The following is a 17,013-nucleotide window of genomic DNA, read 5'->3' as shown; positions in this document are numbered from 1 at the left end:
ACAACCATCTGGTTGCCTTCGTCTGGTCTCTGTAGGCACCAGACATACAAAGGGTGCACAGACACACACGCAGGCAAAACACATGTAAAATAGGTATTTAAATGGTCTGTCTTTACACAGTCATAGCACCCAACATGGCGCCACCACTATTGCCACCATCATCATCACCATTACCATCACCACCATCATTGCCACCATCACCACCATCACCATCATCTTATTAGCCACTGTCATCACTACCACCATCCTGTGACCATTACTATCATCACTCCTATCACCACAAGATCACCCTCATCCCCATCAGCATCACCACAGGATCACCCTCATCCCCATTAGCATCACCACAGGATCACCCTCATCCCCATCAGCATCACCACAGGATCACCCTCATCCCCATAAGCATCACCACAGGATCACCCTCATCCCCACCATCATCACCACAGGATCACCCTCATCTCCATCAGCATCACCACAGGATCACCCTCATCCCTACCATCATCACCACAGGATCACCCTCATCCCCATCAGCATCACCACAGGATCACCCTCATCCCTACCATCATCACCACAGGATCACCCTCATCCCCATCAGCATCACCACAGGATCACCCTCATCCCCATCAGCATCACCACAGGATCACCCTCATTCCCACCATCATCACCAGAGGATCACCCTCATCCCCATCAGCATCACCACAGGATCACCCTCATCCCTACCATCATCACCACAAGATCACCCTCATCTCCATCAGTATCAACACGGAATTACCCTCATCCCTACCATCATCACCACAGGATCACCCTAATCCCCATCAGGATCACCCTCATCCCCATCATCATCACCACAGGATCACCCTCATCCCCATCATCGTCACCATCATCACAACCATCATTACCAGCCATTGGATGAAGTAGATGCTATCGGTGCAAACCCACGTCTGTCCCTCCAGCATCACAGAGTCCGTGTGCAGTGACCATCTGAACTGTACCTGTATCTCTAGTCAAGAGTTCACTGGCAGTCAGAGGCGCTCTGCCAGGCCCCAGACAGTCCAGAAGTGTAAGGGAGCAATGTCCACCACAGTCGGGAGCAGCCTGTATCAGTGCCTGGACTTGACTCCTTCCTTCGTGCTCCCATGTGCCCACTACCCCTGTTCTTTACCCCTGGGATGGGGTGACTCAAATGGACAGCGTCTACATTGTTTCTCAGGGTCCCTCAGCACAAGTAAGCTCTATTTGCCCAGTGTGGCAACTTGTTTGATAATGCACCCGCTGGTGGCCATGGAGCACTACTCTCCAGACTCCTGGGAGCACCGCTTGCTCTTCGATCTTCGTCTCAGAGTCTACTGAGGAGTGCTGAGATGGAAACACTGGAGATGGAGTTTGTAAAAACTTTTGGTATAAATTAGATGTTCAACATATTTATTATCGAATGAATGAACGAGGCTTCACTTCCCCTCCCCCCACCCCCTGAGGAGAAGACAGACTTGGGCAGAGAAAGAAGGGGTAGAGCTAGGGTCATAAGGGGCAGGGTTGGAGGTGCCAGCACTTCACCTTGACCTTGAGCCCTGCTGCCCCTCGTCCATCAGGGCTCCCTACTCTAAGCACTGCTCTCGGCCCTGCTGGATGAGGTGAGGGTGTGGCCAGAGCTTGTGGGCAAGCACAGCTAAGCGTTTTATCTCCAGCTCCAGTCAGCGACCACCGTGAGCCAGGCCGGGGAGAACAGGTGAACACGGGGTCGAGCTAGTTGTGCGTTTAATGTTGAAGCAACTTAAATAAGGTATAAAACGACACCGTCCCGTAAAACAGCATTTAAGACACAAGAGAACAAAGGGAAGCTTATCATCTGGGCAGCTCTCCTAGGGCTGTCGTGGCATCTTTAGGGTCACAGAGATGACAAGGGGTTTCCCACTCCACACTGTGGGGATGCCCCCAGAGCCATAATTTCTGGAAACTTCTGCCTGTCCCCGAGCCACAGTTTTTATTCCCCTTGTGTCTGGAAATCGTGGACAAACCCCTGTAGAGAGGCAGGCACCGGGTGGCATCCTCCAGGCATGAGGTGAGGGGCAGGCATGCTCTGTGTTGCCGGCCGTAGAAGAGGTATTTTCTGGAAGGGAGACTCGGGAGGAAGACCCAGCCTCTCCATGTGAACAGCTCTGCCCCCAGGCTGGATTTCCAGGCTGTCTCTTAGGTGGGGCCCTGTCTAATGACCCACTCTCCATGGGGGTTGGCACGGTACAGATCTAAGAGATAGGCATCTGGGTCCAGGCGACGTTCACCTGTGGAGAGAAGGGATTCAAGAGGCTGGGAAAATGGCAGGGAAAGATGCTGTTATCTAAGAGATTCTCCCCAGACAAGGTACCACCCTCTGGTTACAGCAGCCTTCCAGGGGCTCACGGTTACCCTTTTTCTGAGGAGAAAAAAATTAGTAGAAGATGCTTTGCCAGGAAGTTTAATCCCTCTTCCCCAGACGTCCACACCAGAGGTGCCAAAAACCAGCAACCTTTGGAGCTGATGCAGCCACACAAGCACGAGTCCCAGAGCTCCTGGTGGATCTGGCAACCTCCCGAAATGCCTTTCCTAGCCTCCTTCACTCCTTCCATTCAAAGCTGTCTTTCAGTCACCCAAAACTCCTGGACCTTGGGTTATCTCCCCTTCTTGGCCACTGGCTCTCTGAGGGAAGTCTGGTCCTTGGACCAGCAGTCTCATCTTCATGGGGGAATTAATTAGAAACACACGTTCACAAGATACCGCCATTTCTCATCCCAGCCCTGGAAGATTCTAATGCCCTACTCAAGTTTGAGGAGCACTGGTTGTCACAAAGCAAAGTCACTTGGAGCCTACAGCATCCATAAAGGCATCCACATCCGGAGCTGAGATGCCCCTTCCCCAGGGTGTCCTTGAGACATCAGTGGTAGCACTGACAGCTTTCACACCAAACACCAGTCGGCTCCGGGTAGAGCTGCCCACGAAGGGTGGAGAGTTCCTAAGTCAGCCTAGCTCTTCTTGACCCTCACAGCAGGGGAGACCAAAGCCTGAAGGCCCCTACTGTGGGCTCGCTTCTCACAAGGGAACTTACCGATATTTCCTCCAACTTCATAAACGAGGAAGGTGACCGGCTTCGTGTTACTGTAAAACAGAGAAAACCCCGCTGGGCTCTGCTACAGAAGGCAAGACCACCCCAGGTCTGGAAGGAGCATCCTCAGGGATTTGTGGTCCTAGTAGGAAGGGTCTGAGGATTCTTCTGGGAGAACTGGAGCCAATGAGGAAGCCAGCACCCAGGGGCAGGGGGAGGCAGGGAGAGGCAGGGAGAGGCAGGGAGAGGCAGGGAGAGGCAGGGAGAGGCAGAGGGAGGCAGGGAGAGGCAGGGAGAGGCAGGGAGAGGCAGGGAGATAATCCTTGGAGAATATCAGCCCCAGGTGCTCTGCCAAGGGGCATCAGAAGTGGGCTTCAGGGTGTGAGGCCAGGGTGACAAATGGAGAGAGCACCCCGCTGTGAGCACCAGATTCGGCATCAAGGAGGAATGTGGACACTGTATGATTATGTGTGGGTTATAATGATACAAGTATACAATTATCTGACCATAATTGTAGGTATCCTGCCTTCGGCTCTAGGATCTCCCTGTGACTAGCTTTGTGTCTTTGGACCTGCCCTACCCCCTCTGGGCCTTCGTTTTTCTCATTGGTATCAGAAGGAATTGGGTCAGACACTTGGTAAGGGCTGGTCCTCTGGGGGTCTTTGTGTCAACCCCGTGAAGAAGCTCCCAAGGGCTCCGGCTACTCCTTGTGCCTGGGATTGACAGTCACATATCTGCCCCTGATGCATTTGGCCACACCTTCTTGCTTCCCTAGGATCTCTGCACGGGTAGTTTTCTGTGCCCGGAAGCTTTGTTTACTCCTCAGATTACACTAGGCACCTCAGTGCACATTCATGCTGCTCTCTGTATTTCTTAGAAAAGATAATATAGTTTTTAACTTGACTTGGCTATTTAATTTATGTCTGTCTCTTTCTCATGACATGAGCCTTTGTTGGTTATTTTTTTAATGTTTTCTTTTCTTTTCTTTTCTTTTCTTTTCTTTCTTTCATTTATTTTCTTCTTTTTTGACACAGTTTCTCTGTGTAACAGCCTGGCTGTCTAGAAACTTGCTTGGTAGACCAAGCTGGCCTCAAACTCAGAGATCGTCCTGCCTCTGCCTTCCAAGTGCTGGGACTAACGACATGCCACACCACTGCTGGCTATTTATGTTTAATTACGAGTTGGGGGTGGCGTACATTGTGTGTGTGTGTGGAGGGGGGGTGTGGAGGCCAGATTGTTGTACACCCGGGAGCTGGAGTTACAGGTGCTCATGAACTGCCTGACTCAGGCAGCTGGGAACCAAACTCCTGTCCTCTGCAACAGTAGTCGGTGCTCTTAACCACTGTGCTATCTCCAGCCCCTCTGTCAAGGCCTTTCGCTACCATTTTAGCATTCTTTGTGGTGTCCGATCTACAGTAGCTGTTTATTAATATATATTAAAATCAGTCATGAACGGTGTCCCTTTTTCATTATTATTTGGAGCCAAGAAGCTCTAAAAAGGCTGATCACCACAGAAAGAGGAAGGCCAGGGACAGACACATGTAACTGACTCCTCACGGCCTTCAGCTGGAAGGGACCAAGCCCCACCCCTTCCCACACCATGCAGGGCAGAAGGGAGGCTCCTGCCTCAGGAAGGTGGCACTTACTTGGAGAGAAGGCTGTTTGGGTTACCCCTGCCCTCTGTGGGCTGTGAGCCAGGGTTGAGGTGCTCTGTGAACAGCTTCAGGACGTGGGTCACCCTGGTGCTAGGATTCAGAGGCACCTGCAGAAGACCCGTGCTCGGCCAGCTCGCCTGGACCTGGATCTTTGCCACTTTGGGAGTCTGGAGATGGAGATTTGGAGATGGAGAATCTAAGACCCTTCCATCCCTAGAATTCATGCACACATGTCTACTTAGACCAGTAGTCAACATCACATGCATACACAGACCCACATCTACATCCAGGTGTGGAAATGCATAAACACAGTAGCACATTCGAGCTACATACAACTGTGCACACATAGACCCAGGCTCATGTCTTCCGGTCAACATACACAGTCACAGATACAAAGACACACACAGAGATACACAAACAGTACACACAGAGACAGACACAAAGAGAGAGATACACAGACACACACAGAGAGAAACACAGACACACAGCAATACACAGACATACCACACACACAGACATACACACAGAGACACACACAGACACACAGACAGAGATACACAGACTCACAGAGAGAAACACAGACACACAGAAATACACAGACACACCACACACAGAGATATACACAAGACACACACACAGACACACAGAGATACAGACATGCACATAGAGAAACACAGACACATAGCAATACACAGACAACACACACACACACACACACACACACGCACATGCACATACACACAGAGACAGACACACACAAAGATACACAGTCACACACACAGAAACACACACACACACACACACACACACACACACACACACGACTTTCCCAAGTGGCTGTGTTGAAGACTCCTTCCTGCTCTGTGTTCTGGAAAGAGTCTTCGATTCTTCCACGTCCCTGCCCCACAGAGCAGCCCTGCCCACTTTCTGAACCCCGCTCCAGGCACACAAAGGACTTTCTAAACTTAGGGCCAAGTCTGTGTCTTCCAGAACCCCCTACCAGGCCAGCTTCCCCTCCCTCAGCCCCTGTCTCTGGTTCCGCAACGCCTCGATCTCTGCGATGCGGCTCGGGCGCCGCCTGGAGGTCACAGATGGTTATGCATGGCAGCTTGGTGGCAGGAAAGAGGAAAAACCCTGATGGCCTCCCCTCAACCTTCCCTCCACCTTCGGTTTCTCCATTTGCCTGGTGTGGGAGCCACTCACCGCCTCGAGCGCGTCCCCAACCTTGTCTCTGTCTACGGGTGTCCTCCGCAGCCAAGTCTTGAGGCCCCCATCACAGAGCTGGGAACGACGGCCATTACTGTCGTTCAGTTTTCGAACTTGGGCTACCAAGAAAGAGGCGACCTGTCCAGAAAGAATCATGTTTCAGCGGAGCTGCTGTGACAGTGGCAAGCAAGGCCCCATTTCAGCCACCGCTGCTTCTCCCACACAGGGCTTGAGACTGACTCCCTGAAGTGGCTGCCAGAGATGTTAGACGTTTAGCCCCAGTGAGGACCCCGGCGTATTGGACTCAGGATGGAGCAGTCTCTGAGACAGAGCTGCGCTTGAGGGAAGCTCCTCATCGGCACACCAAGCAGAAATGTCCCCCAAACATATCTGGCCTGCAGAATTCCTGGAGACCTGCAGGTCAGCTCAGCCACTGTGCAGTGAGAATCTAGCAAAGATGCAGCGACTCTCTTTCCAAGGTTCGACAGACTATGAGGTGTAGAAACCTAATTACAGTGACACGCGGAGAAGCGCGTGCCTGGTACCCATGGAGGGCAGAAGAGGGCACCGGAATCTCTAGAACTGGAGTTATAGACTGCTGTGAGCTGCCATGTGGGTGCTGGGAATCAAACTCAGGTCTTCTGGAAAAGCAGTATGTGCTCTTAACCACTGAGCCATCTCTCTAGCCACCACTGCTCCCACCCTGGTGCATTTAAAACAGCAACTGGCTCAAGAGAGAAGATCTGGGGCTACTCAAAGAAAAAATGCATTTGATCGGATCTGAAGGGAACAGTCTAGCTTGTGAATGAAGGGAGGAATAAGAGGATGGATGGGTAGATGGTGGGTGGATAAATAGATGTTAGGTAGGCGAATGGGCGGGTACATGGTGGAGTAGGCAGTGGGTGATAGGGGGATGCGTACGCGAGTCAATGCATAGCGGATAACGGATGCATGACTGATCAGGTGGGTGATGGGTGATGGGTGATGGCTAGCTAGACGAGTGGGAGTGGGTGAGTGGTGAGTAAGTGGGGATTGTTTGGTCAAATGGGTAAGCAGATGACTGATTAGTGGATAAATGGGAGGTTGGATCCGTGGGTGGAAAGTTATTTGGTCCAACATTTGGGCAAATGGATAGGAAACCAATGGACGAGCAAACGGTCTGAGCAGCCTCTGGGGGAGGTGCTTTTGTGTGGTGGGAATACTGAGGACTAGAAGGTTCTTCTCAGGCTCCTGCCCCACCGCCAGCTTCCGCAGACTAGGACCAGGTGTGACATCCCCTCTGCGATGCCCCTCCCCCACTCCTGCTTCTCTGCATGTTTTCAGGGCGTGGCGGGGGTTGGGGGGTGGGTAGGGACATCTCTGATGTCTGGTTGTGGCCTTCCCGGGGCAGGACTTACGCCCCTCAGTCTCAAAGCTGGACATTCTTGCTAGACTAAACTAGGGGCGATGGGGGAGCGGGAGGGCTGTGAGTCGGCTGAGGGGTGAGAGGTATGGGTTGTAGGGAAAGAAAACGTAGGCTTCTCAGACTTGAATGCTGGGAAGGAAAATCCTGGGCTCTGCACCGTCCTGCAGAGAGCTAGGAAGAACTCTACATAGCGGCATCTGCTCCGGGGGAGTGCAGAATGGTGGAGACTGTGATGGACGGACAGATGGACAGACAGACCCACTGCCACTGCCATCCCTCACCGTCCAAAGCAGGTCCTGGTACTGCACCATCATGCACACCACTTCAGCTGCACCCTCTGCCAGCTGCTTCTCCCCCTTGGCGAGCTTGGGAGGCCGTCCTCGGGGCAGGAAGAGATTGGGCGCCATCACCGTGGAAACATTCCACAAGGTCATCTTGTTGTGCTGCTCCTGGGCTGCCACCTTCCTGAGGAATTCCAGGAGTGCCTGGGGAAGGACACAGACCGGCCTCAGATCCCAGCACAGCCCTCTTTACAGGAGCCTGGGAAGAAAGGCGTGGATCACAGCTACCGTCCATTGCTGCCTTGTGCCCTGGCCCAGCAGCAAGCCTCGCACATGTGCTTGCATCTCACCAATGGTAAGTCAGCTGCCATGTGCCTCAGGAAGGCTTTACTGTTGGACCCATTTTACAGAGAAAGAATCTGGCTCAGCAAATGTGCCAAGGACCACCCACATAGTAAAGATGAAGAGGGAGGGAGGGATGGATGATGGATGGATGATGGATGGATGGATGGATGGATGGTGGATGATGGATGGATGGATGGATGATGGATGATGGATGGATGGATGATGGATGGATGGATGATGGATGACGGATGATGGATGGATGGATGGATGGATGATGGATGGATGGATGGTGGATGGATGATGGATGGATGGATGATGGATGGATGGATGATGGATGGATGGTGGATGGATGGATGATGGATGGATGGATGATGGGTGGATGGATGGATGGTGGATGATGGATGGATGGATGGATGATGGATGGATGGATGATGGATGGATGGTGGATGATGGATGGATGGATGGATGATGGATGGATGGATGATGGATGGATGGATGATGGATGGATGGATGGATGATGGATGGATGGATGGATGGTGGATGATGGATGGATGGATGATGGATGGATGGATGGATGATGGATGGATGGATGATGGATGGATGGGTGAATGGATGGATGATGGATGGATGGATGATGGATGGAAGGATAGATGAAAAGATAAATGGATGGATGGAAAGATGGATGGATAAAAAGACAATACACCAAAAGAAGAAAGGTAAGGAAAGGAAGAAGAAAGTGATAAAAAAAAAGACAATAGGTGGTTAGAGAAAAAATGAAGAGGATGGGATGGGGGTTTCTGAAGGGGAGACATGGAAAGGGGAAAACATTTGAAATGTAAATAAAGAAAATATCCAATTTTAAAAAAAGAAGCAAAAGAAAAAATGATGAGGAAAAGTCTGAGGTAAAGGAGAGAAGGGGAAGAAGGGAGGGAGGAAGGGAGAGGGAGAAAGGAAGCAAGGAAGGAAGAAAGGAAGGAAGGAAGGAAGGAAGGAAGGAAGGAAGGAAGGAAGGAAGGAAGGAAAGAAGACTATATATTGAGCTCCTACAGGGGCCCACATCCTCTATCCCATGATTTCTCCTGTGCCAGCTCCTATAGCACCAAAACAATCAAACAAAATCCTCCATCATCCTTAGTGACTAACCGGGAGTAGACATTCCAAAATGAAGACCCCAGGCCTTTGCAGGCCCATCAGGCCCAGCCCTCAGCACCCACTCCCAGGTCACACGGTAAAGGGCCCCGGCCCTCAGCACCCACTCCCAGGTCACACGGTGAAGGGCCCCAGAGGGGACTCTCCATAGAACACTAACAGCACACCACGTATCCTACAGCTGAGGACAGTGAGCAGCTGAGTTTGGGATGCGCTGGCTGCCCCATCGCCACTCTGAGATGCCCAAGGCCGTGGCACAGCAAAGCCTCAGAGAGGCTCTCAGGGAGAGTAGTCTGCATCTCCCCCTGCTCACCAGACTACTCAGCACACAGAGCCCTTGCCTGGAAGATGCCAGCACCTCAGGTGTGCTCTGAGAACTCTCCTGCTTTCTTTGGGGAAGGCTGTCAGACAAGGACTGGGTAGATCAGCAGTCACCACACCCCCACCTGGTATGGCTGTGTGACAAAGGTATGAACAGACGGGTGAGCACCTTCAGAGCCAGCACTGAGGCTGAGACCTGAGACCAGGGCCCAAAAGCCACCTTTACCTTCAAGGTGTTGCGGTTGGGTTCAGGCAGGAGAAGGACTAGCAGGTGGAGAGCCTGCAGGCGCTGCTTCAGGTCAGGGATGTCTGCAGCAGAGGGAGGGAGGGAGGGAGGAAGAAGCTCAGGAATGCTCCATCATTGCTCTAGCCTGGTCCTGGGGAAAATTCCGGGCTGGGAAGCCTAGCAGGCCCTTTTCCACAGGGTTTACCACTACTTCCTGGCTAGCATGCTCAGACAGAAACCCAGGAAGGCCTGGTCAAGTCACCACACTAGCAAACTAGCACACAAGCTCAAGCCATATGCACCCACATATGCATATGTGTGTTTGTATACATGCCCAGACAGACAGACAAACAGACAGACGCTGAGCTGAATTATGGCCCAGTGTCAGGAATGCCAGAGGCCAGAAAGTCATCCCTGGGAGGAAACCTTGATAGCTTACTCGTCCAGGATAGAAGGTTTCCTGATATTCTCCACAAGATGAGGATTGGAAAGGAAAAGCTAGCCCACACCTGAGGTCAGCATCTCCAGGAGGAAGAGGGCGGGAAGGTACGGAAAGGACGGTATCGCATGTCAGGTCAGAGGTCCCTGAAGCACTGATGTTTGAACTTGGGCAGGAGGCGGTGGGGGAAACCCCTTCCAGTCAGAGCAGCCAGCTGGGATCATGAGGGGACAGCTGAGGATGGAGGAGGATGGAGGAGCATCTCCTGTGGGTCTTACTACAGGGAGGGAGGGCCCAGGAGGAGGTGGGTCAAGTCCTTTAGGAAGTGTGTTGGGGACAGTTGGCTTGATGCATGTTTTGAAAGGAGACTGTGAGACACAAAGTGTGTGTGTGTGTGTGTGTGTGTGAGAGAGAGAGAGAGAGAGAGAGAGAGAGAGAGAGAGAGAGAGAGAGAGAGAGAGAGAGAGATGGGAGAGATATCCAGGCTTTTCTGGGTTTCTACAAGGAGGGTTATATAGAAGCCCAGTGAGGAATCTGTGGACCTACGATGTAGGAGGGTCTGACCTCTTGAACATAGACAGAAAGGCCAACACACACAGGTGTCCATAGTTACAGGCGCCTGATAATCTCCAGCCCATGGATGTCAAGAACTCCAGACACCACATGATAAAAGGAGGAAACAGATTCCTGGAGGTTGTCCTCCAACCTCCACAGGTGCTCCATGGCATGTGCTCCACCCACCCCTCCCCCACACAAAGCTTTTAACCTTTTAAGAAAGCTGAAGCTAGCTAGTGCCCCCCCCCCCCATCCATACCAGGACTGACAGCAAGGTCAGCTGCCAAAGCCCCAGCTCTTTCTCCCCTGTTACTCTATACACACATGTACAAATACACACACTTGACAGACACATGCACCAATACCCACCCCGCCACATGCCTGTGCATCCATGTACATGCGTATACACATGCAAATGCACTTCCAGCCCCATCAGCTTGGGACCCCAGAAGACAGACATTTCTGAACAGGTGTCCAGTCTGCCTGCCGCTGCCCTTCTGCACCTCCCCCACCAGAGTGAGGGAGAGGCTTCCGACCTCCCGCCAGCCCCTGCACACGCACACCACTGTCACACGCACTGGGCACGGATGCAAAGGCTGGGAGGTACTCGGCTGTGAGCAGAGGTGCGGGCAGCTTCCGGAGGAACCGCTTGAGCAAGTCAGACGCGTCGTTGGGATGAACCTTGTCCCAGCGGACGAGGCCCGCATAGAAGTCCTTCTCCAGCTTCTGCTCCAGTCCCTAGAGAACAGAGGGCCACCAAGAAGTTTCCCACAGTGCCCTTAGAGGCTGCTCCCTCTGTCTGAGCTTCAGTGTCCTCTTGCAAGACCGGGGGTGGGGTGGGGCAGCGCCAGCACTTCCCTGACACCGTTGCTGTGAGGATGGGATGCCATCCTGTGTTGAACCACAGGGTGCAGGGAAGGCTCTGGTCCACGGGTGTTGGCAGTTGTGACTCCAGAGCCCACTGTTCTACTGGGCTACCTTTCTGTCTCCTGGAATCCCACAGCCATACCAAAGGCTGGCCACAGAGTAGCCAGGACCCTGATTCTCTCGCAGCCAAACACACAGCACAGGGCTTGAAAGGTGAGGCAGCCATTAGCATGAAGAAGCCGGACATTACCTTGACCCTGGCCTGGGATCCAGGCACTCTGAGGATGCCTTCTGTGTCCAGTCCTCTTTTTTCCAGACAGGATAGCAACTATCAGAGAGAGAAATCATCGCTGAAGCTAACCGCCATGGACAAGTGGGTCCGAGCAGGGTATGTCTGTTTGTCATGAGAACCAGGAGGGGGCGCTACAAATGACAAGAGCCCTTGCTATTGTTTCCGTAGTTCTGGGGATGGAGCCAGGGTCACGGCCATGTTGGGCAAGGGTTCTACCCCTGAGCCAAATCCTCAGCTTATCTGAGTTTCTAGAACCACTTTGTGAGCCAAGTGGCTGCTGAGAGCTTCAGAGACATAGTTTTCATTTAATCTTCAACTAAAGGAGACTGTTGTTAGAACTCCAGCTCACAGCCATCAAAAGGAAGGATCTAGAAGGTCAGAACTGCACCCATCCCAGCTCCCCTTCTCTGAAGCCCTCTTTCCCCTGAGGCAGGCATCTCTCGGATGGTCCCCAGAGCCTGCTCTCCAAGGGCCAAGCAAACCCCCGCTGGGGACAACTTACAGCTTGCAGGAGCAGTGGGACCTGGGCGCTGGGGAAGACTCTGTGGTCAGCTTCCAGGAGGCTGTGAAGGGGCACGCCAAAAAGGCCGGAGTCTGCAGGGGGCCGGAAGAGCAGAGGGCGCATCTCAAGAATAGAATCAGACTCGTTTCTCCAGAGGACCACGCTCTGGAGAGAGTGGAACTGAAGCTCCTGGCCTCAGAACTGGTGACATCAGGTATGCCACAGCACAGCCCTCTCCCCTGGGTAAGGAAAAACTAAAAGGAAAACGTCCGCTGCCTTAGTGTGAGCCAACAGACCAGGGCAGAGCTGCCTCGCTCTGCAGGACTGGGCCAAGAGCCAGGGGTCTCAGCCATCCTGGCTTAAGGTTGTTCCCAGACAAACCCTTCACTGTCTTCTCTTCTGCTCTTTCTTCCACGGCCTTCTTTTCTCTACTTGACCCTTCCTGACTCCTTCCTAATCCACCACCCCTGTCTCTGAAGAACCCCGACAAAGCCACAAATGCATGATGGGATGCTGAGAGCGATACCGTCGGATGAGCACACCCTAAATGGTACCATATGCCCAGAACCTGATAAGAACTGGGTACAGCAGCTCATGCCTGTAGTCCTAGCACTCCAGAGGCTGAGGCAGGGGGATAGAAAGCCTAAAGCCAGCCTGGGCTATGCTTTGTGAGATTCTGTCTCATAAAATTATTTTTTAAACTTTGATGCATTCATACTGTTAGATATAACAACTGTGACTGTGTTTTGTACCGACATAAGACTTGTCCTCTAGTAGGGAAATGGTTAAATAGACTACAGCATAGTCATGGGAAGGAACGTGGTGTAATGGCTAAAAACAATGATTTCCTTTAAACCACTGAAGACATAAATTGAGGAAGACATTAAGGAACAGACAGGCTTACCACGTTCATGGAGTAGCAGAATTAGTATTGTAGAAACGGCCATAGTATAGATTATCAATATTCCAATGACATTCTCCTCAGGATTAGAAAAAGCAATCCTAAAATTCACACGGAAGCACAGAAGACTCTGAATGGCCAAACCAAATCCTGAGCAGAAAGATCTGCAATAGAAACCTCACAACACCCGGTCTAAACTACACTACAGAGACGTCTTGACAAAATGCCAGACAGAAACATGCACACACAGGCGACTGGACTAGAGCACAGGGTCCAGGAATAAAGTCACAAGCTATGGCGGCCGAACGTTTGACAAAGGCGGAGAAAAGAAGCCTCTTCAATGGCGTCAGGGAAGCTGCGTAGAAGAATGAAACTAGAGCCATTATTTCCTCCAAATAAACTCAAAATGCATCAAAGGCTTTAATGTAAGACCAAAGCTCTGACGTGGTTAGGGGAAAATCCTGCTAGACAATGACACAGGCAAGGGCGTTCTGGAAAGGATCCAAGGAGCAAAAACATCAGCCCAAGACTGATGGATGCGACTGAATGAAAGTTTTTAAAAATCCACACAAAGAAAGGAACAATTGCCAGACAGTCCACAAAGCAAGAGAAAAGTGTGGTCGAACTATATAGATACCAGAGTATCAATATTTAGGATACACAAAGAACTCCAAATAACGAATACCAAAAAATCCAAATTGTGCCATCAATAACAGGATAACACACTGAATAGACAATTCTGGAAAAAAATACAAATAACTAATAAATATTTTAGGGGAAAGTTCAACATCCTTACTCATCAGAGAAATGCAAGTCAAAACTGTACTGAGATTTCATGTCATCCCTTCAGAACACCTGTCATCAAAACTAATGAATGCTAACAAGTGCTGGCAAGGATATCAGGGGAAATGAACCCGTATACAGCACACTGCTGGTGGGAATCCCCGCTGTGAAGCCACTGTGGAAAACTTACAGCAATTCACAAAACAAAACAAAACAAAAAAAAAAAACCCCACCACATAACTGGAGCTAGAGAGGTTGCCCAACAGTTAAGAGCACTTGTGACTCTTTCTGAAGACCCAAGTAAGGTCTCCAGCACCACATGGTTGGTGACAACTCCAGTTTCAAAGGATCTGTCGCCCTCTTCTGACATCAGCAGGGCACTGTACACACATGGTGCACAGGCACACTCGAAGGGGTCTGAACATAAAAGAAAAATAGACTTTAAAAAAAGCCTTCTATAGGACTACAGTAAGACCCCCACAGGAAGTAAGCCAGAAAAACACAGACACAGACATTCCCACACCTGTGTTACTGAGCAGTACTCACTATAGCCAAGATGCAGAAGCAGCTTAGACGTCCATGAGTGATGTGTAGATGAAACTGTGGAACCTGGGTGTGATGGCCTGCTATTCAGCCAGAGAGAATGAAATGCTACGTGCAGGAAGATTGGCAGAGATCATCCTGGTAAGTGAAATAAGCCACTCAAAAGGACAAATGCCCTGTGTTTTTTCTCATGTACAGAATCTAAATTTAACACACATATACACATTCACATATACACATATTCACACATATACACACTCACATACATACACACACTCACACGCACTCATACACACTCACACATACACACACTCACACGCACTCATACACACACATACACACACTCATACGCACTCATACACACTCACATATACACACACTCACATACATACATACACTCACATGCACTCATACACACTCACACATACACACGCTCACATACACACATACATACACACTCACATACACACACTCACATACACACACACACTCATACACACATATACACTCACACATACATACACTCACACATATATACATACATACACACATACATACATATACACATATACATACACACACTCACACATACACACACTCACACACACATACTCACATACATACACACATATACACACTATTACACACTTACACACTCACACTCATACACACACACAATAGAAAGAGTCTTTAAGGGAGAAAAGGATCTAAATGTTGGTTGTTTGGGAGAAGAAGAGACGGTGATTAGGGGAAAGACAAAAATATCACATTTTCTCTCATATGTGGAAGGAGAACTATTGTTCCAAATTCAACACACCTTCTCTGCCGTAGGAACCTGTGCTGTGTCCCCACTGGAGACAAGTGTGCACCTCCACCCTTTGTGTGGGGCCTGGCCGTGTGAACAGCGGAGCTCGCTGGCGCTGGAGCCTACACAATGCAGACAGAGGTTTTGGAGCTGTTAGCTGGGGGCCTGCGCTCCCTGTTTCTGCTCTTGTCAGGAGAATCTGCTCCATTTGTCCTGGTGGTCCAGAGAGGAGGCGAGCTAGACTGACCCACAGCTAAAGCCACACCCAAGCTAGACCAATCAAGCAGCCTCCTGCTCACCCACGGGACAAGAATGGCTAAGTCCTGGTGCTGGGGGCTGCCCATTATGGAAGACTACTGTAGAAAAGTGCAGGATGTAGGACTGGGAAAATGGAAAATGTCACAATTTATCATGTTAAGAGAAAAAATACACTCACACTTACATGAGGTGTGGGGTGGAGAGAGAGAGAGAGAGAGAGAGAGAGAGAGAGAGAGAGAGAGAGAGAGAGAGAACATGGACAGTGAATACTGCTTGTATCTGCCTTGTAGTCTCCACCATGCATTTACTCAAATAGGAACGGGGTTTAATGAACAAGAGTCAGGTTTTGTTTGACTGGTTGATTTCTTCAAACAGATTCTTGCTATGTAGCCCAGGCTGGGCACAAATCCATGATCCTCCTGCCTCAGTCTCCCAAAAGCCAGGATTACAGTTTTACCATGCCACTGGCTAGAAACTGTTTTTACTTGCAGAAAAAAAAAATCTACAGGTACAAACCCACAGAAGCTAACCCTTAGTGGTGGGGTGGGCAACCCGAGTTCACAGGGCAAAGGGTAGGCACAGAGGTGGCAGGTTTGAAGGGGCAGCCAGGTTTCAGGCACACGCGCTCACCTGGGCCTTTCCACTTCCCGCCTTTGCTTCTCTTCAGGTCCAGGCCCAGGATGTCATAGAGTGCTGTCAGCTCTATCAGCGCCAAGGGAGGAATCTTCTTCATGTCCCTCGAAGACAAGTCTCCTATCCTGGTCACACCCAGTCTGCCTTTGGGAATTCTGAACCTCTAGGGTAGGTGGTAAAGACAGCCTATCAGGAGGCGTGTGGGTGATATGAGGTGGTAAGGTTCACCGGCCCCTGGGCATTTGGGTGAGAGAATTACAGAGTGGGTGAGACTCCAGTCAGGGACCACAGTGCAGTCAAGTCTCAGTGAGCTCTGCCTCTGGCCCCATGATAACATCTGAACAGTTCTGCACCGGGAGCTGTTAAAAGGCTCGTGCCTCAGAAGGCCTTTGTGGCAACATTGTGTCAGGCCACCACATGAGGTTGTTTTTGCAAGCTACAATTCAAGAAAGGGCCTGAATCTCTTGCTCGGCTCACATGTGCTTCTGTTCCACCCCTCGGCCTAGGCAGGCATAGCTCCTCTTTCTGCCTATGACCTGGGTGGAGACTGAAAAGATGAGGGCTGCTCAGCTGCTCCACCTAGAGGCCACTTTGGAGCTCTGCAGGCAGCTTTCAGCATTGTGGTGGCCAGCAAGAGGGACAGGTCTCTGGCTCTTCCTGACAGGCTTGATCAGATCACCCTCCAGTGTCCCATGAGAACACCCAAAGGAAGTGGAAGATGTTTCTTTTGGCATGTATGCATGTATGGTATACATGCATGTGTGTGGATGGATG

The 17,013-nt window shown here is 50.9% G+C and overlaps 1 protein-coding gene across 1 annotated transcript in view; it reads right to left on the bottom strand.

Annotated features, from left to right (window-relative positions):
• Window positions 1-2,184: 2,184 nt before the first annotated feature.
• Arhgap40 (Rho GTPase activating protein 40) overlaps window positions 2,185-17,013 on the bottom strand; it is a 35,420-nt gene continuing 20,591 nt past the window's right edge. The window contains exons 6-15 of the mRNA XM_052181553.1: window positions 16,237-16,402; window positions 12,317-12,408; window positions 11,773-11,850; window positions 11,234-11,393; window positions 9,662-9,744; window positions 7,621-7,824; window positions 5,932-6,072; window positions 4,720-4,895; window positions 3,077-3,126; window positions 2,185-2,276 (exon numbers count right to left, since the gene is read on the bottom strand). Coding sequence (XP_052037513.1) covers window positions 2,185-2,276; window positions 3,077-3,126; window positions 4,720-4,895; window positions 5,932-6,072; window positions 7,621-7,824; window positions 9,662-9,744; window positions 11,234-11,393; window positions 11,773-11,850; window positions 12,317-12,408; window positions 16,237-16,402 — 1,242 coding nt within the window. The remainder of the gene's footprint in view (window positions 2,277-3,076; window positions 3,127-4,719; window positions 4,896-5,931; window positions 6,073-7,620; window positions 7,825-9,661; window positions 9,745-11,233; window positions 11,394-11,772; window positions 11,851-12,316; window positions 12,409-16,236; window positions 16,403-17,013) is intronic.

The sequence above is a fragment of the Apodemus sylvaticus genome, chromosome 5, assembly GCF_947179515.1.
Source record: "Apodemus sylvaticus chromosome 5, mApoSyl1.1, whole genome shotgun sequence".
In the NCBI taxonomy this organism is placed as follows: Eukaryota; Metazoa; Chordata; class Mammalia; order Rodentia; family Muridae; genus Apodemus; species Apodemus sylvaticus.
This window is presented reverse-complemented; position numbering and strand designations above follow the sequence as displayed.